The following is a 20,939-nucleotide window of genomic DNA, read 5'->3' as shown; positions in this document are numbered from 1 at the left end:
AAATACCTTCACAACTCAAATTCTTGATCAGTAACATCAAGAATCTTGTGTCGTCATCTCTAACATCCGACAACTTTCATGTATGGCAATCTCAAGTGGAAAAATTTTTCACATCAAACGGATTCAAGGGATTTCTTGACGGCTCTTGTCCATGTCCGTCGTATAACAAAATACTACCACCACTAATACATAATCACCACACGATACATGGGTTCTTCTTGACCAGAACCTTGCAACAACATTATTGTCTGTTATTTCACCATAAATACTCCCATATGTTCTGTATTTTAACCCAATGTGCTGAAATTTGGGCTACTCTCATCCACCGCCTTCAAGCATCGACCAGGTCACGCATTATACAGTTGAAAAAATGAACTCCACTCCCTCTCAAAAGGTGATGAATCCATGACTTAGTACCTGCTTCTTGTTAAGTCCAAAGTTGATGCAATTGCAATTGCGGGATGTCAAGTTGATCCTGAAGATGTCATTCGGTACACGTTAAATGGGTTACCTACAACCTATCAGGCCTTTAAGACAGCCATTCGCACCAGCCGCCAACCCTTGAGTCTTGATGAACTTTATACTCTTCTTTGTAGTGAAGAACTGACCCTAGCTCAAGAAGCGGCCCGAGATCTGTAGTTATTGCAAATTTCAGACAAAACCATGGCGTTAGCCGCATCTCACGGGCGAGGCTACGGTCGTTATGGCACCAATCATGGACGATTTTCCAACAACAACAATCCTCAAAACTCTACGAGACTAGGAGACAAACAATCAAACCACAATATTGTTTGTCAGATCTGCACAAAACATGGTCATTGAGCTCTTAAATGTTGGTACAAGCATGATAATACATATCAAGAACCATCAAAATTTGCTCTCTTCAGACCCACAGATGAAACTCATTCTATCACTCATAAAATATACACATCTAGACATATGTTGTTCAATGAAAAAGAATTCTCGTATCACAAACAATTCCCCTCAGACAATACTTTAGCTTCACAAACTAATATACTTCCTCTACTATTGGTACCGACTGCAGCAATACCCAAAACTTCTTCTCCACAACTACCTTCATATCTTACAACCCCACAAAATTCAAGTCAGATTACACCTACTATTACCACATTCAATACCACTCAACCTACTCCTCCTGAAATCACTCATACTATGCAACATATAGAACCAGACACCACTAAATCTCAGATACAATCCATACATCCCATGAAAACTCGCTACCAAATCGGTCATCTCAAGCCTAAACAAGTATTAAATCTCACTCACCAAATTGCTCCCCAAGATCCTACTTCGTATACCAAAGCTGTCAAACACAAACATTGGCGCCTAGCTAGCTATGTATAAAGAGTTTCAAGCCCTTCAATCACAGGGCACTTGGGAGCTTGTTCCACCAAGCACAAATCAAAATTTTCTTGGTTGCAAGTGGATGTTCCGCATAAAATACAACTCTGATGGATCTATAGCCATATACAAGGCTCGTTTGGTAGCACTAGGCTATAAACATGAATTTGGTTTGAATTACAACGAGACATTTAGTCCCGTTGCAAAAATACCAACAGTGCGAGTTCTCATTGTACTAGCTCTTCATTACAATTGGCAAATACATCAATTAGATGTATCAAATGCTTTTTTGCATGACAAGCTCACTGATATAGTCTACATGAAGCAACCACCAGTATTTCTAGATGACATTCATCCGACCTATGTGTGTAAGCTCAAAAAGGCACTCTACGGCTTAAAACAATTCCCCCGTCAATGATTTGATACATTATTAGGATATTTACAAACATTAGGATTTCACACAAGCAAATTAGATTCTTCCCTTATGATCTATAACCAAAACAATGCTCAATTGTATTTTTTGATTTATGTTGACGATATCATGTTAATGGGTAATAGCAAAGAAGCAATCCAGATCTTGTTGGACAAACTGCACAATACATGTAATATGCGTAATTTGGGACATTTTTTCAGTTTCTTAGCATAAACATAGTATATACTTCCTCAGGAGTATTACTAAATCAAAGTCAGTATGCATAGACAATTCTTGATCGTGCTGGCATGCTAAACTACAAGTCAGTGGCTACTCCAGCTCACATTAAAACACCAACAAAAACCTCATATTCTACACCTTGTCCGAACCCGCTACTATACCGCCAACTAGTAGGAGCTCTTCAATACTTGACTTTAACTAGACCAGATATATCTTATGTTGTAAACAAGGTTTGTCAGTACATGCATAATCCCACAGAAAATCATTTTGAAGCTTTAAAATGAATACTTCGGTACATCAAGGGTACAATTCAATTTGGACTACCTGTCTCTGGTGATTCACTCCAACTAACATAATATATGGATTCAGATTGGGCAGACGATCAATATGATCACAAATCCACTACTGGTTACTGTAATTTCTTAGGAAATTCCCTCATATCTTGGAGTGTAAAGAAGCAGTCGACAATAGCTCGCTCATCTACTGAGGCGGAATACCGGGCCTTAGCTTCAGCAGCTGCAGAAATCATTTGGCTAATACATCTTCTTTAAGAAATAGGTTGCCCACAAATTACTTCCACACCATTCGAGCAGGGTCCAGGCAGCCGCGGGCGGTGCATGGGCAAGCGGGGCATCACTTGCAATTCAAGTTAAACGGGTTCGCCGGTTGACTCGACAACCCTCCGGGTCAACCCAAACCCGGCCCGTTTTTCAAACGAGTCGAATCAACACGAAAACCCGAACCCGAACCCATTTTGAAATCGGATCGGGTTTTCGTGTTGTGTCGAATATTGACACCCCCAGTGACAATACCTCAGCCATAGCTCTTGCAAACAACCCATTTTATCATGCGCGTATAAAGCACATTGAAGTTGATTGTCATTTCATACACAATTGCATCAAAAGATAAAACAATTCAAGTCCACCATATTTCAAGCAAGGATCAACTAGCTGACTTATTCACCAAATCGTTACCAATCGCTCGCTTTCGTCACATTTCATCCAAACTGATTGATTCTACTAAATCATCAGATTGCAGGGGGGTGTCAGCCAATCCGAAACGATCAGCGAATGACACGTTGAACAAACGGTTAAGAGCTAACCTGGATTGTACGGAAGGCAGAAACTCAAATAATGTAACTTAAGATATGTTGTATAAATAAAGACCTTTGGTCGTGTAATAAGACAAGAAAATCAATTTACTTTCTATCTGTATTTTCATGCTTCTCTGTATTTATTGTGCTCACAGGTTATCAATTTTAAGTTTTAGAGACTAACGTGATATAGAATTTTTCCAAAAAAAAATAACGTGATATGGAATTATTAATATACTTTTTATATTTGAGCATTTTAATTTAGTGGACTAAATTATAAGTCCCAATTCTTGAAATAATAATATTATATAGATTATCCTGCATTTTATAAAGCTTTTTATATTATAATGATGTGTTGATTTAGCTGATCACAGTCTTTTTTTTTCCATTAATTAACAAACGTGAAATATTATTCTTAATAATAGTGAGAGACTAAAAGCAGGTATTATAGCGGCTGGTTACCAGTGCTTAGATAAGAGTGATAGGGACATAGGGTTGACGAAAGAAAAAAAAAAGCCTTTCAGCCGAAGGCCGAGCCGATCTTTTCTCGCGTACAGGTAATCTTCCCCTTCTTCTTCTTCCTCTTCTTCAACCCCTTCTTGTTCTTCTATCTCTTCTTCTATTTGCTACTACTTCTTCTATTATTTCTCTTCTCCCTTTCCCTTTCCTGAACGTTTGGAATGCAAAAATGAATACGAAAACTTGCTTGCATTGTTTGGGGGAGATTGAGTTCTTCTAAGTAGTCATGCTAAAGGGATTAAAGTCATGATTTTCTAGTTTTTTGTACTAAGATGCTGAAGTTATGCTTGCATTTTTTGTTCTTTTTATTTTTTCATTTCTCATTTCGAAGATTTGAAATTGTTTAGCTTACATAAAATTGCAAAATTAACTAGCAGATTTTTTTTGTTATAAATAATAAGTGAATATGGTGTTGTTTTCCCATGGTTAAGTTTCTGTATTCCTGCCCACTCCACAATGATCTACTCCATCGTCATCTTCATTTTCATCATTTTTCTTATTGCTACCATCACCTATATCACCTACTTAATGTGGAATTACTCTATTGTTGCTCCTCCCCTTCAGCCTGAACTCATTGTCGATATTGAGATCGACAATGCTACGCTTAGTACCTGGCCTACGCTCACCTACGCTGAAGCCAAGAGCCGGGATCCGCGAGAGGTCAATGCCATTTGATGTTATATTTGTCTTGTTGACTATAAGGAGGACGAGAGGGAGGATAAGGCAATGAGGTTTCTGCGAGAGGTGAACATTTATTTCATGTAACATGTGTGGATTCGTGGCTATGACGGCAACATGCTTATCTGGTGTGCCGGTCGTTGGTGGTGAATTAGGACTTGTAGAGATGCCTTTAGCCGAGGTAATTCCACTTGAGATTCAACAAGCTTAAATAAATACAAATATGGTAATCAAATATGACAGACATCTATATATAATTTATGATAGTAGAGTAATGACTGTCCTATTTTACACAAAATATAAATATTCATGTTGGTTATTTATCTATTAGCATGTTATGTTATGTGCATGAAGAATGTTAAAAGTCACATATATTTTAAATTAAGTGACATTATTGTTGATGTATGGCACTATATTACTTGTGCTTCTTTGGTTGGTATGTTCCATGTAAAAATGTTGGGATTTTTGTTTTCAATTCTTCTTGTATGTGACTAAGAATAATGTTTTACGATTGTATATGGCTTGACATTTGATAAAAATTTTATCTTATGATTTTTTTTCTTCAATAAATTAATATGATATATTATAAATTAATGATCATTAATTTCAAAAGCAAGAATGATATGAGTCACATTAAATTAATTGATTGAATGGTTCTTTTCTCTCTGTATATGCAAAACTTTTTACGAAGAAAGTAGATGATGTGCCAACAAGATGGCTACACTAATTAATATTGTAGGCGCGCATGAGGAACATTAATATTAGCAATGTTTTTTTTTTATTATTAATATTAGCAATGTTGATAAGAGGGAATGATTGATTTATTAGCTTAATTTTAGAGCCAAGTTTTGTCACTGTCAAGTATTAATTGTGGCATTAATAGAGCAAATTCTTTTGTCATGAACAATTCTCTTATTGGTGTGGTGTTACTTTGTTGTAGGGATGTAAAGCTAAAATATAGGAGCTTGAAGGAGAAAATGAAAGATTATAACAACAAGTTTGCCAAATTTTATGATAATATGTTCGCTAAGTGAAGAGGTTCAAATCTGCTGCAGAGTCCAATGTAAGTCGCACTTTCCATTTAACTTGTTTGGTTATTTTAGTTATTAAATTAATTATATTTGCATTCCACGTGCCTATCAATAATTGTTGAAATCTGAAGGCCAAAAATTTCAGGAAATCGAAACCATGAGCGTGTCTACGTGCAGTGCTGCTTGACCTTTATATCAAATACTTTACAACCATTTTACTTCAAATTAGAATTGCTTGGTTTTAGAAGAATGTATGGATCAATAAATTAGAGAAGCTTGAAATATTATGTGATTTTTTATTCAATTATAATTTATGTATGCACCATATAAGAAAGTGCTTTTCTGATTTAGCTTTAAAAAATGATAAAGTCTCAAATCTGAATCAAAATATAAAAATAATTATTGAAATAATATGGTCAAAAGAATTTAATGAAATAAATTTGGTGAAGATATATAGATAAACATATGGTCAAAGAAATTTTAAATCTCTTGAATCTATTTTATAATGAGAGTAATAAAAAGACTCGGCAATTATTCATGAATTAGATCACATTTATCTTGAATAATAGATTGATAATTAATATATAATTCATGTAATATGTATATATATGATTTCATGCTCCCTTTTGGTTGCAAATGAGAAATTGAGTTGGTGTGGATAGATTTTGATCTTCTTAGTGAAAAAATAAAGCAAAAAATTCCATCATTTAGAACCTGAAGATCAGGATTTAAAATTGATAGCAATACAACCAAAAAATATTTAGGTGTCGAGTTTGCCAATATAGAATACAAGAAATTCCATGGCTCTGGTCTGCTAATTTTTGTCATTAAAATGGCCTTTGTTTCTTATAATAATAAAAAACATAAAAGGGTGAATATTTGCTTGATTGATTTCATACTAATACAAATCTACATATATAAAGGAAAGTAAAAAACAATAGAGGAAATATAATAAAATAAAATATTCTCAATAATGAAAATTTATTGTATGAATAAATACTATATATTCTAGTTATAAATGTTATATGGCAACAACTAATTCCAATAACTCTATTTGGTTAGAGGAATTTGAATTTTATGAGTGTTTTAAATATATTTTAAATTAAAATCATATATTTAAAAAAAAATTTAGACTTTCTAGTTTCTTATAAAGAAGTTTATGAGCTTATTAATTTTTTCCCTATTTGGTTATTTACCAAATAGAACTAATATTTGAAATACAAAAATGACAATGATAATGGTTACAGTGGTGGCTTGACGATGGTGATGGTGATAACTGCAATGGTCAATTTTGATGATAACAGTGACGACAGTGACTATTAACGATATTAGATGTGGTATTTGGCCATGATTGCCGATAAAGCTTCACATTTTAATATATTTAGAATTCACCAAATCATGCAAATTCTAAATATATTGAAATGATCAAATAGAGAAATTTCAAATATCTGAAAAGATTATTATACATTTAAGATATCTCGATATTTTAAGGGGATTTACATACATATCACCTAAAATATTAGTAGTTACATATTTAGCCTAAAAAAATAAAATAAATATTTAGCCTATATATATATATATATATATATATATATATTACCATTTCTATCACTTCATCACTCAATATCGATTCTATTACCTTTAACACTATTGCTTCTGTTATCCTTTATGTGTTGATGGTTGCCTTCATATCATCCTAATTCACACACAAGTTGTACTTACCATCCGAAAATCAAGGAAATCACATGGGATCTCCTAGGTGATGATATAGATTGGCCTAATGATTGATTGTGAGATCTAGTGAGTTGCAATAATGATTGCAAGATCGTTGGGGCCTAGTGATGACGAGAGTAGATGAGTTACAACAATGATTGTGAAATTATAAACAAGAGAATCACTGGGAGTAAACATTGATAGGTGTTCGACAAGACATCACGGATGAAGGCATCAATAGGAGAGGGTATCGTGACTAGCAACGATGACATATAACAAATTTGTTCATGAAGTTAATGAAGTGCTAATTGATATAAAGAATAAAATTTAGATGTTAATCGTATAAATACAAATGTTTTAGGTGTTACGTATGTAAATACTCCTATTTTTTAATAACATCAATATATGACATCACAATAATCTAACATATATAATAAAAGAAAGAATATTTGGTAAAATCCATCGTGAAGTATATTAATGACAAAAATATGTAATGAATGAGAACGATTTAGATGAATTAATCATTTAGAACCTATAAAATGAAATCAAAACTATTAGATAGTAAACATTTAAGGATAAATTAGGTGTTGATTAAATACTATTAAGAATTGTTAATATTTAATTTCTATCTGATTATTGTAGTTCTTGCGATGAATTTGCTCTCATGCATTAAAGTTGGGTCCCTTCATAGATTCCACATTTTTTTGCCATTTAGGGAGGCTTTTTATGGCTCATCAACAACCTCCTTATCAATATCATATTTGAAATAATTTTTTGCCCCTGTCAGAAAGCATGCTTAATATTATGTGAGTAGAAATCAAAGTTCTCCAACATATTTATTAAATCAAATAAATGATGGTGTAAATATGAGCTAGTCCTGAACATGCTGTGATTACTTGTATTGAATTTATAATTTTAATATTAAATAAAATTATCACACAAATAAGATAATTATAAATCATAGTAGCATAACATTTTCTATGTGAAAAAACTTAAAAAGACAAAAAATTATAGGTTCTAATCCTGTTAGAATGATTCCACTAATATGAGTTGTATAATTCAAATGAAGCGATTCCTCATAACTATAGAAGGCTTTGGTATTATATGGTAGGCATGACTTGTGGAATATGGCTTCCATGATGAATATAATATGAGTCTTAAAGCGTCATAATTGTCAACAAGAAATAAGTAGTGGTTCACTTAAATATTTTTCTTATAGATGTGGAGATTCACAACTGTACTAATGGTGCCTGCCTTTGTGGCGATAACAAACATGGAGCTTATTCATGACAATTGGCATTAGCCATTAGGGTTATTGACTGATGGTGGATGTAAGCTTGACGGTAACAAGATGCAATACTATTGGCATCGAAGGCAGGTGTTGACAATAAGTCAATAACTAAGATGGGTGGCAAGGTTATTGTCTAGTATTGGCATTAACCTATCATGGTAATGACAAACGTTGGCCTTGGTTGCAATAAAGGTGTTATTAATGGCTACGATAGATTGTGGGGCATGTTAGTTATGATGAGCATTAAGGCTATTAACAAAGACGGGCATCAACCGTAGTGGCAATGACAAACATCATTGTTCATGTTAATGATGGGTGTCAACTTTACTAGTAATGATATTGTCAGGATTGTTGTCATTGATAAGGGATGATCTTGTTAACAACAATGAGAGCTGGTACTAGCGAATATTTCATTTCGATATTAGTGTTAAAAAGTATGGTCTTGTTGGCAATGGTGATATTACCCTCATTAGTGAGGACATATACTAGTATTGGTGCTAATGACATCTTGGATAATCATTGAACACGGTGTATAATAATCTTATTGGTGATGCCTGCCTTGATAAACATAACTCTTTGATTATCTTCACTGGAATTATTTTAGCCTCATCGTGCCACCCTGGCATGTCTTGAAATAAATCTTATTTATATATCTTTATAGCAGACATTTTTTTATGACTTAACCAAAGTTTAAGGCACTCAATCCGACAACCTTTTTGATCCTTGGTAGTGTCCTACACCTATTATTTTTTTTAGTATGTTTATAACATTGAAATTGAGTTAGCTTAAATTTTATAAATTTATCTCATCAAGAAACTCATTTTTCTAAAATCATATATGCTTCAAAAATTATTTGACCTCTTAATGATCTCATAAAATTTCTAATTTTATTTTTGAGTGTTTGATTTACACATGTTTTACTTTAAATAAAAATATCATTGATATCATTAGATTCATCCCATTGAAACACTTATTTAAATGATTCGACAATTAATTTTAAATTCTTTTTTGCTAAAATAGTAAGCAATTTAAAGTTCTAGAATTGCATCTACGTTCATAATTAATTAAATGAATTTATAACGACATTAATAAGTCAATTCAATAATCACAGTTAATTTAGTGCTATAAAAATAAGATGACGTAACGTAAGAGTTAAGACAACATACTAATAATGTAAAATTAAGAAAATATCGATAAATAATACATTTATGATGCCAAACAATACCCACCTTTAGAATTATCACTAACGGCGTGAAACGAAATTACTCTTTCAACAATCAACTGAAGTAAAACGTTGTGACGTAGCTCATCTATGAGGTTTGGGGTGGTTGGTAGGCGAGCACAGTTGAGATCCTTCATTTCGGGTTCGAATCCTACTATTACGACCTCACATTTTCAATGAGGCAAAGCAAGTGTGGGCTCGATGCTGGTGGGTGGCCTCGTTAGATTCTGCTGAGGAATTAGTTACGCCACGAAATGCTCCTTCATAGTGTCAGCGGGTAGACATCCAGTTCTTTTAAAAAAAAGGAAAATTTACATACACCCCATCATATACTATTCTATTTACATATTTAACATTTAAAATTTTAATAATTCATATTTATCAACCATAATTCATTTTTATATCAAATATGATAGAAATGAAATATATGAGTGACATATTTGATATTAAAATAATATATAATTGTATATATTTAATATTAATATTTTAAGTGTTAGATATATAAATATGATAATATAAATGCTAAAATGGTATGTTGGTGTCTTAAAAAATTTGTTTATGTTGGTGTCTTAAAAAGGTTGTTTTTCTCTAAAATCATTTAAAAAATTAGAAAAAAATAAAAATAGAACATTGTGATTAAGCTTGAGCGTCAAATATATAACAGCATAAACGGACCACTTATGTATTTACACGTGTCCAACAAATCTAAATATTTCAGTGACTGGACTCCAAATTCAAAGTAAATCGTTGAAATTAAGGAAAAGAAAGAGCGATCGACCGACTCCTGATCACTTGACACGATCATAACCGTCATCACAATGCTCGCCAGCAGCGAAATGAACGGTCTAGATCTTGTCAAGCTTCTTGGCCTTGATTAGAGGATTGCAGCGGGCGATGGCGTCGCGGCCGGCCGACTTGAAATCGAAGCAGCACGCGTGCTGCTCCGGGTACCGGTGGGCCCCACAGTACGTCGACCCGCACCGACACTTGAACCGAATAAGCCCCACTTTTTTCTGGCAAGCCGAGCACCGCATCGGCCCTTCCGCCTCCCCCGCCACCTCCATCGCCGACTCCGGCGCGGCCACGGCGGCGTCGGAGGACGGAGATGATGACCAAAAGGCCGACTCCGAGGAAGAGGAGGAGGCAGCGATGATGGATTTCTCGACGGCGAGTAGAGCCTCCTGGGCCTTGATATGGTCACCGTAGCACTTAGAGCAGAGATTGAGAGTAGCCGAGCTCCCGAAGAAGCCGCAGTTGTTAGCACACCGCAGCCCTTCCTGGCATCTCTGTCCCTCAGGACATGGCTGCTCTTCGGCCATCTTTTCGAGATTACTTGAACTCAGCCTGATAAATTAGAAAAGGACAGATTGAATTGACGATCTGTTCGTAAAGAGAAATAATATGAAGGAAACTTCGAATCGATTAGAGATCTTACAAAGTGAAGACTGAAGAGCAATTAGCGCGCGTTGGGACTACTGAGAAAGGTTTGGATATCCGAGAGAGAAGTGGATTCGGCTCTCCACAATAACTTGAAGCAAAGGAAGGCAGAGCGTTAGGCCTGGTTCCGATCTGGAAAATAAGTTCTCCAGCCTGGAAAGAGAAGAGGGGGGTAGCAGGAAGTTTAATAAGGATAAGTTTTACAGCTGTAGCCGTCGTTCTGTTTTCATATTTGATGGAAGAAGAAATTATACTAAGTCGGACGTTTTAATTAAACATTTTTTTTTTGGGATTTACATTCATATCTCTTTATTCCTTGTTATTTACATATCTAATATTTAAAATATTAATATTATATACTTAACACTCATTAAATAAATTTGGATGCATGAAATAAAATATTAAAGTTTATAGGATGCTATGAATGATAGAAATGAATTATAGAAGTTGTATATTTGATATTAAAGTTTTATATGGATGGTAGTTATGTAATATTAATATTCTGGATGTTAAATATGTAAATAACATGAAATAAAATGGTATCTATATAAATCTCCGTTGTTTTTTTGGTAACAATAACAACGATATCAGAACCCTTATTCCACTACGCTAGGCTTAGTTTTATGTATTTTTTCTCTATTTAATTCTATTAAGAATTAAATTCTCATTTTAAATTAATAAATAAAGATTTTTTAATTAAGTCTTTTTAAGTCTATATGTGCCTTTTTTAACATAGGTCAATTTTAATAATCTACGTACTCTTCTAATTAAGTCATCGGAAGTCTAACATTATACATGAAAATTTTGAAAAAGAAAAAAAAAATCATGGAACTGATTTAGATGAAATATCCACTATATAACTAAAATTACATAGATTTGCTATTCCCTCTGTTAGGGAATACAATATTATTAAATAATGAACATGAGCTTAGTCTTATATAATTATAGTAAAGCTTGCTAGAAAATAAGCGAAGCGAAGATGATGACAATTAGATGATGTTAGTTGGGAAATAATTGTCACATGATAATAATTGGGCAATGATAGTTGGATGAATGTTTGGGTGTGGTCAGGTGATAACTGTTGGACAACAGATATCAATGACAGCATACAACAGTGTTCAGACAATGATAATCAAGCTACAAATGCTAGAGGATGATAATTGTATAATGGTGGTGGCTGACGGTGTTTGTTGGCAAAGTATTAGGTAATTCAAAAGATTTTTTTTTTCATTTATTTGCTTAAATGAAAAGTACTTATATATTAATTTTTTCTAAAATTACCAATTAATCATAATAAGAAAAAAATATCAAAGGTCATTATTCTATTTGAATAATTAAAATGAAATGCTTGGATTTTGTTTGGTAAAAAACTCGAGCGACTTTTATAATAGTAGTATAGATATAAATGATAAATTATCAAAACATTTAATATGGATTCTTTAATATAGTATTAAAGAATTTTGATCAAATTTATCAAAATAGTTCTCTCAAAAAATATAAATAGACTATGATATGAGAGATATTCTCAAGAGAATGTTAATATGTTCATTTGGTTGCAGGGACCATAGTCGGTGGTCGAAGAGATTGTAGTCAGCAGACAACGAAGGTCAGAGGGACCGTAGTTGGCACTGTAGTTGGCGAGCAACGATGGTCGGAGAGAATGTAATTGGTGGGCGACAGTAGTTGGAGGGGCCGTAATCCACTGGCGATCAAGGTCAGAGAGATCATATTATGACAACGATGGTCAAATGGATTGTAATTGGACAACGATGGTCAAAGGGATTGTAGTTTGGTGACTGTGATCAAATGGGTCATAGTTGGCTGGTTATAGTGGTCGAAGGGGCCATAATCCACGTGCGATGGAGGTTGAAGAGACCGTAGTCTACGGGCGATGGAGGTCTAAGTCGCGTGATGCTGGTCAGAGGGATCGCAATTAGAACGCGGTGGTGCGAGAGACCGTAGTCGAATAACAGTGGTCAAAGGGATTATAATTAGAAAATGGTGGTCTATGGATCATAGTCAGTAGGCAACAAAGATTGTTGGGATCGTAGCCAATGGGAAACAGAGGTTTGAGGGACTATAGTATGCGAGCGAAAGTATTCGGTGTGCGACGGTGGTCGGAGGCATCGTAGTCGGCGGACAACGATGGTCGGAGAGACCATAATTGACGGTGTTCAGAAGGATCTTAGTCGACCGTGGTCAGAAGGGCCATAGTCGATGGGAAACGGATGTCGGAGGGATAGTAGTTGGTGGGTGACGGTGGTCGGACTGACCAGACGGGCGATAGAGGGATCATAGTCGGTGGTAGATGAAGGTCTGGTGACAGTTGGAGGATCGACGATGGTCCGATAATAATAGGTGGACGGGTGGTGGTCTGATGATCGACAGCCAGACGGTTATTCGACGGTGGTTGTGCTTGGGTAGAATTCTAGGATCCTTGAAGCCTCAGAGCTCTCTCAAATCTTCAGCTAAAAGGTGATTTCATGAAGAGAGCATGTGCTTATTTATAAATTTTTTTAGTGGCATGCTCTATAATTATGGAGAAGTTCAAGAGCAAATTCAGAGTGCTCCATCAGATGACCCATATCAATTCCTTCAATTCTAGAGTGTTCATAAAGAATTTAAGCGCATTAATGATGTCAGTATTAAGTGATTTTAGCTTGTTGGATTCGTCTCGTCAAGTCGCTCAATTTTACTATAAGCATGCTATATTTGGATATCACTTGGTAACCCAATTAAAGATTTGAAGCTTCCAAATATGCTTCGGTTCCTTGATTTGAGCCCATTTGAGCTCAGATTTGACTGATTTTGATATTGTTGGATTCGTCTTAGTTTGACTATACGTTTGCTAAAATTGGTGTTCGAATGATTTTGAATTTAATTTTAGAAGTTGCTAATTAAGATATGACTCGAGATTCATGATAATAATTTTTTATGTATATATATATAAGATTTAATTATTATAAACATTCACACTAATAATTTTTTATGTATATAATATAAGATTTAATTATTATAAACATAATATTGTATTATAAAGTGTATTATAAATATTCAAGGAATTAGTGTGTGCTTTATAAATTACTGAACAATAGCAAGTGTTTCCATCAATGAAGGAAACATAAAATATATTGAGAGCCCTTTCTTATGGCAATTAAGGAAGACCTCCATACATTATAATGAACTAAATCAAATGGAGCATTAGAAGAGAAAATACTTTTATTAAAAGGTTATGCATAGTCCCTTATAAATTTGTAATCTATATACTATAAAATATCATGTGATTGAAAGTGCTCATGAATAAACAAAACATTTCAAATGAGAAGTTGAGATATATGATCCACATGATAATGTCATAAAAAAACATAAACGATGAAGAACTTAAACAAAAAGAAGAAAAAAAAATAGTGGAAGTTACTATATTAGTTACTTTTAGTTAATCTTACACATCTAAATCTCCCTGCTTACGACATGCCCTTATAAGATGCAAATCTTATTTATGATAAGAAGTAGAAGTAAATAAGATTGAATAAATATAATCTTATAATTTACTAAAATAAATCAAATACAATTTAAAATGAGGAAATTAATAAATATTAATAAGTGATGGTTTAGACGTGGCAATAGAATCAACACATATTAAGGGCATAAAAAGGCCATTAGCATTCACCATAGATGTAGGATGTGTAGGCAATAAAAAAAATGATAAGGAGTTTGGGGACATATGATGAGAGGCACTAGAGTCTAAGACCCAAATGCATAGAGATATGTCTAAAGAACTTGTGGCTAATAAACTTGAAGTAGATATAACACATGACAATATGGTAAAGGACTTCTAAAACTAATTAATAAGTGAATCTATCATGGAATTACTAAATGCAACAATTATCATATTATGTTGTAGAGGCTTATAAACATACATTGCAATTAAGATGATTGAAATTTTTGTTGAGCCTCCTCCTTTAATAATTTTGGACATTGAGTTTACAATGTTTTTTTTTTAATTGCCAAAAAACACTATTGCTATAAACTTTGAAATTTTGCTTATTTCTACTGATAAAAGATGGGCGAGTAGGGTCAACCAAAATAGATGAATGATTAGGAGTGGAGAGGACACTTTTTTCTATTTGAAACTGATGATGTATTTCATTAGCTGATATAATTATACTATCAATAAAGGGAAGAAGAATGACATAAGGAATATATTAGGCCAATTAAGGCAGACTCACACACACATCACATACATAAGACTCGAACTCAGGTCCTCTTAGTTGGTAGCCCAAGCTCCCAACCAGTAGACCAAGGTGAGCTGTGTATGACATAAGAAATATTACCACAATATTTCAAAATCATCATGAAGGGTCATAAAAAATTGAACCAATCATTCATACTAACAACAGAAGGAGTAAACCTTGAAGATTTGTGGATTACATATAAGGCAAATGGTCCAAAGATTGGCCATGAAATAATAAAATCTTGAATACTCATATTATTTTATTGAAGTGATCTAACACCAATCTATAATTGATATTATTTTACAAAATTACACTGGGTGCATGTGCATTTTAAATAATCTCTAATCTCTTTAGCTATTTCAATTTTTTTTTTCAATTGTATCCATATTGATGTCTAGACTAAATTATTGATCCAAGTTATGATTATTGAGTTATGAAACCCCCAAAGATCTGATTTTGTTTCAAAATTTTTGCCATTTCAATTCATTGGTTTATGATTAATTTCTTAATATAACCCAACGCCTTCTTCCATTTCAAAGACGTTTTCACGAATATGAATAATATTTTATTTCCAATCTCTTACCAATAAATTATCTCAAGCTATAATGATCAAAATAACAACAATGAATATAAATCAAACTATAAAAAAGGATATAAATGTATAATAACTATTTCAAAAATAATGAATTAGAGGTGCTCTCAAAGAATATCGAGCGAATTGGCAAATCAGAGATCCCTTATATAATCGGTTAGTGAGATCCGTGTTTAGGGATGAAGATGATCTCAAGTAGTCTAGTAAATTCTTGAGATCACAAAAAGAATACGATTTTGAGAAAGCAATGCAATGAAGTCAATCCAGAGATATACACGGCATGAGTATGATGATCATAAGAAATTGAAGTCCCCGTGATAACATCTCTGAGGTTGGGAAGGACTTTTCAAAATCATCATAGATTGAAAATACCTGATGACCTTCAATATGTTATGTTGGAAATATTTTTTTTTTAGATTGGTGATTTATTTATGTATTTTAAAAAGAAAAATTTTAAGCCCACGTACATGATGTTAAATTTTGAGAAAAAATCATAGATTTGTAAATGGAACGTGGTATGACAATCACTTAAGCTTTAAGTAAGAAGAAATAAGCTTTGTCCCCTTTACTATTTTCATTATGGTGATACATATGTGCTGGGTGTGATAAACGATGCGGCACATAATTACATAAAAAAGATATTTGAATGACCCATAGCTCATATTTGACATTTATTCAACACATACACTCCAAATATAAAATAATACCTTATTAATAGGTCACATACTATTATAGAAGCTATTGCAAACAACTTAGATATGAATCATGTCTATAGTTTCTAAAAAATAGCTATTTAGAATATTCTGTTAAATAAATACATTTTAAATGCCCAGTTATCTTTGTTAAAACATTAAGAAAAAGCCATATTACTAAATTTAAAAAGCGATGGTCTACTTCCAAAAATATTTCCCTATGTAGAACATCTTACAAACCGCTGCAGCCTCTCCCACACTTTCGCTAGCAATTTAATCTGCCTCTCAAGTCCAGTCGCGCCTTTCCGGTCACGACCCGATCTCCGCTGTTTGTCTTCAGTTCCATGGAAGCAACTGATGCGCCATCATCTACAAATCCATCGACGCGCACGGCGGCGGATCCGCCTCCGGACGAACCAACATTACAACTCCCATCCGAAGCTCCAACTTCAATAACAACAACGATGCCGTCTTCATCGGCGCCCTCTGTTTCGTTGTCCTCGCCCTCGCCTTCTTCTACCGCTTCTCCTTCGCAGCCCCAATCCCAATCATCTCTGCATCAACGACAGCCAGTCGCCTCCCGGACTCGATCCCAAACCCAGTTGGGGCAATCCGCTTTCACTCAATCTACGTCCTCCTCCGCCTCGTCTTCTGCCCCTTCAGTCCAGAGAAGTGGGCTTGCGATAGGCGTCCCGGCTATCCTTCCCCATCACGCTCGGCCGTCGCCATCATTGGGCTATTCCTACGGCTCGTCGTCGAACTTTAGCCAGCCTTTAATGAGCTCCAGCTCTCCATCACCCTCCTTTAGTCAGCCCTTAGGCGGATTTCCTCGGGGTTCCGTCCCTTTGGCTGAGCAATCTTCAGGCTCCATTGCACCTTCGCCCTCATTCAGCCAGCCCTTCTCTGCGATGCCCCGCAGCTCTTCTGGGATACCGGACCAGCAACCTAGCTCTAATTCTCAGGTTCTTTTTGATACCTTTTATTCACGTTGAGTTGCTAAAATATATTTTGTTAAATCTTTGAGCTTTCACGTGTCAGGTTTGTTTTTTTTTTTCTTTGTTGTATCAGTGAGTATGATAAGAGAAAGTAAATTTTTTAAGGCCATCTGTAGATGGTCATCTCATGCTTTCCAGATCATTAGGTTTTGAGATCCAACCCTTGTTTTTGTAGTGTAAAAGAAAAAGGAAATGTAGTTATAGAGCACTCATGCTACTGGACAAGATATTGATAATTGGTATTTTATTTCGGTATTTTTCTGTAACTTGGTTTAGATTTAGTGTTCAATTTTATTAGGTCGGATGCTTCTTCTTTTTTTGCTTTTTGTGGCAGTATTCTGGAATTTTGGTTGTCTGCCAATATGATATATAGATCAACTTACAAAGGAATTTACCCATCTATTTTAGAGGTGATCGAACCTAACTTCAACACGTTTGTTGAAACTGATAACAATGCTCCCAACACAAGAGCAACTATTACTCATTTACTGGCAATCACAACCATTGCTACAAAACAAACCCACTCAATCACAGTCACTAGTTCCAAACGAACATGTACTATCATAACAAACTCTGTACAGATCTCATTATGGAGGAGTCTAGTGTATTCATGCTACGACAATTAATACAATACATAGAGTATTACTCTATTATTTTTTTTCACTGTTTCTCTATACCCTGCAACTGTGAGCTCATCATGATATTAGAGCATCAGCCTCAAGATAGCTCTTCTTCTCTTCTCTAAACCTTAATTACCCTCTCCTCAATCTACACATCACACATGGACCCCTCAACCTCAACCACCACCAAATCTAGTCTCTGTCCTACCCGGGTCGACATCTCCATACCCTAGCCGCTCAAATTCTTAGTGGGCAAGAAATAAAAAAACTCAACTCACACTTGACAACCATCCAGCCTGATACTCATAGATCCTCAAACTCTTTCGTGCAAGTATTTCAAAGGCTATATTGATGGCTCCACATTGCGCCTAGCTCATCAAACTGTGGCCGACAATGGTACCATTGTTCTCATTGCCTAATATCATCTTTGGACACTTATTGACCAGAACCTGGTAGATGCCTTTTATTCCGCTGTATTGGATTTCCTTTCCCCTTATATTCTCAACCTCGATTCTTGCATTAACATCTAGATAATGATCGATCACTAATTGCAATCTTCAAATATGTGAAAACTCTCTCTCAAAGATTTTAGGGATTCTCAATAGCTCTAAGAACTCTCCAAAACACTCAAAAACTCTTAGAAGCTTACTCAACTTGTTTGGTTTCTTAGAGGTGATGTATTTATTGAGTAGCTCCAAAAGAAACCTTAAAAAGGTTTATTATTAGAATTGGCGGCATGGTCATACATTATGATTAATTATCAGAAGATTATACAATATGATTAGTTCTATTGCGCTGAAACCCTAAAATAATTCTCAGTTTTATCGGACAGTACTATATATATCTTACATTATGATTAGTTCATTTTTCTCGTAGCAAGATATTGGATCCATTTCTACGATTAAAAATGAAACAAAAGTATTCTTTGTTGTTCAGCCTGTACGATATGTATTGTACAATATGAAATTTTGCTGGTTCAGTTTTAATGTCTCATGGATTCTTGGGTATCAAATAAGTAAATATTATAAATAATTATACAACATGTAATATACAATATGATGTGTTCAATTTTGAATTTGTCTATTTAAAGAAATAACAGGTGAATGGCAGATTTAATTTAAATATAATTGATTGTACGACCCGACCTTAGTCATACAATAAAACTAGTTTTAATAATTTTTATTTGTATTTTTTATTAATTAAGACAACTTGATTCTTAGAAATTATCATTATACCATGTGCATCTTTTTGTACGAATCAGTTTAAAATGCAATTATTGCAATAAATTAAGTGTTTTAAATAATTTTTATTTTTAATTTTTTAACCTATTTGACTCGTGTATATGTGCTTGGTTGTTTAGCAAATCATATACCTAGCACAATTACAAGAAGACTCGAATATAAAAATAAATTTACAATTTATATTGCTTTAATTGTCTTCTTTTAGCAACAAAATCATTTCAGTATTTGATCGATCACATTTTTATGATTGTTATCCATTGTGTGTCCAACATCATTTGATTTTTAGTTTTTGGTTTACCTAAAATGTTAGTTTAAATAAAAAGAAACACACACACATTCATTAGCCTAATTATTACAACCAACAATATTTGTGATCATTAAAATCCTAGTTATCTCACCGGGCTCATGGGGTCCAACAGTTGGTTCTTCCCTAGAATCCTAAATTGGTCATTCTCGATGATCTCTTTTCCCTATTTTGCAGTGTGGAAATCAACATTATCTAAGAAGCAACCATGCGCTACAAATCACACCATCCATGGACCCTCACCTTGCGCTTACAATTGTAAAGGGTTGCGGCTGTGGTCACTCTCCCACTTCCTCCACTAGTAGAGGTCACCCAAACTACTTCAATACCAAGTTTTACTGTCAACCCATTGCCTCCTCCTGGTAAGGTAGATACTTCAACCCAGTGGAATGCCAAATTTGTGGCATTCCTAACAACTCGATCATCACCTGTTTGCATTGCATGGATCTCAACTAGCATAATCATAACTCTACCGTACATGCTCTATTCGACAACCCTTCACCTTCTATGCCATGGTGTTTGGATTCAAGAGTTACATCTCATCTTACTGCAGGCCACTCTTAACTGCAGAACTCTAAATCTTATCAACATGATCAATAAGTTCTACTCGACAATGGCTAAGCCTCTCCATCTAAACTATGGTTCACAACATCTATCTCACACTTAACTATAAATTTATTCTAAGTTACTCCATGTTCTACACCGAACAACCTAATCTCTGTCCAAAAATTAATTGCTGACAACTCATCTTCTTATCTTGTTTGATGTCACTTGATACAAAATCATTGACTTCCAGTCCAATCAATCTCTTCTTAGAGTTTCCTGCTCCAAAGGTCTTTACTTGATTCCAACCTTCTCATCATTTCCATCCAATTTGACGTTACTGCTTTGGACCACGTCTACTGCCACCAACACATGGCATCCTCAACTTGGAAACTCTCCATTCTAGTGAAAATTAACCTAAGTTTATGTATCTCCATCAAATTTCCTCAATGTATTCTATGTAAAATTACCAAGAGTCACACTTTTTTTTATGCATCATTAAATCACGCATTTGCTCCTCCATAACTTATAAATTCGGATGTATGGGGACCATCGCCCATTCTTTCTATGCAAAGCTACAAATATATCTCTTTTATTGAAAACTTATTTTGATTTTGTTGGATTTTTACAATGAAACTTAAATCTTACATAATCCATGCAATTCAAACAAATGGTTGAACATCAGCTCCACATCTAAATCAACATTCTCCGATCCAATG

At 34.4% G+C, this 20,939-nt stretch overlaps 2 protein-coding genes across 2 annotated transcripts; one reads left to right on the top strand and one right to left on the bottom strand.

Annotated features, from left to right (window-relative positions):
- Positions 1 to 10,175: 10,175 nt before the first annotated feature.
- LOC110101170 (zinc finger A20 and AN1 domain-containing stress-associated protein 5) lies at positions 10,176 to 11,221 on the bottom strand. The gene is made up of 2 exons (XM_020828960.2): positions 10,997 to 11,221; positions 10,176 to 10,905 (listed from the first exon to the last, which is right to left on the bottom strand). The coding sequence occupies exon 2, from the start codon at positions 10,878 to 10,880 to the stop codon at positions 10,407 to 10,409; it is 474 nt and encodes a 157-aa protein (XP_020684619.1). The 5' UTR covers positions 10,881 to 10,905; positions 10,997 to 11,221; the 3' UTR covers positions 10,176 to 10,406.
- A 5,523-nt stretch (positions 11,222 to 16,744) lies between these two features.
- LOC110101159 (putative protein TPRXL) lies at positions 16,745 to 20,058 on the top strand. The gene is made up of 2 exons (XM_020828950.2): positions 16,745 to 17,479; positions 19,855 to 20,058. Exons 1-2 carry the CDS (start codon positions 16,862 to 16,864, stop codon positions 20,041 to 20,043), a joined length of 807 nt encoding a protein of 268 aa, XP_020684609.2. The 5' UTR covers positions 16,745 to 16,861; the 3' UTR covers positions 20,044 to 20,058.
- The last annotated feature ends 881 nt before the right edge of the window (positions 20,059 to 20,939 follow it).

This window comes from Dendrobium catenatum, unplaced genomic scaffold (genome assembly GCF_001605985.2).
Source record: "Dendrobium catenatum unplaced genomic scaffold, ASM160598v2 fragScaff_scaffold_205, whole genome shotgun sequence".
Taxonomy (NCBI): Eukaryota; Viridiplantae; Streptophyta; class Magnoliopsida; order Asparagales; family Orchidaceae; genus Dendrobium; species Dendrobium catenatum.
This window is presented reverse-complemented; position numbering and strand designations above follow the sequence as displayed.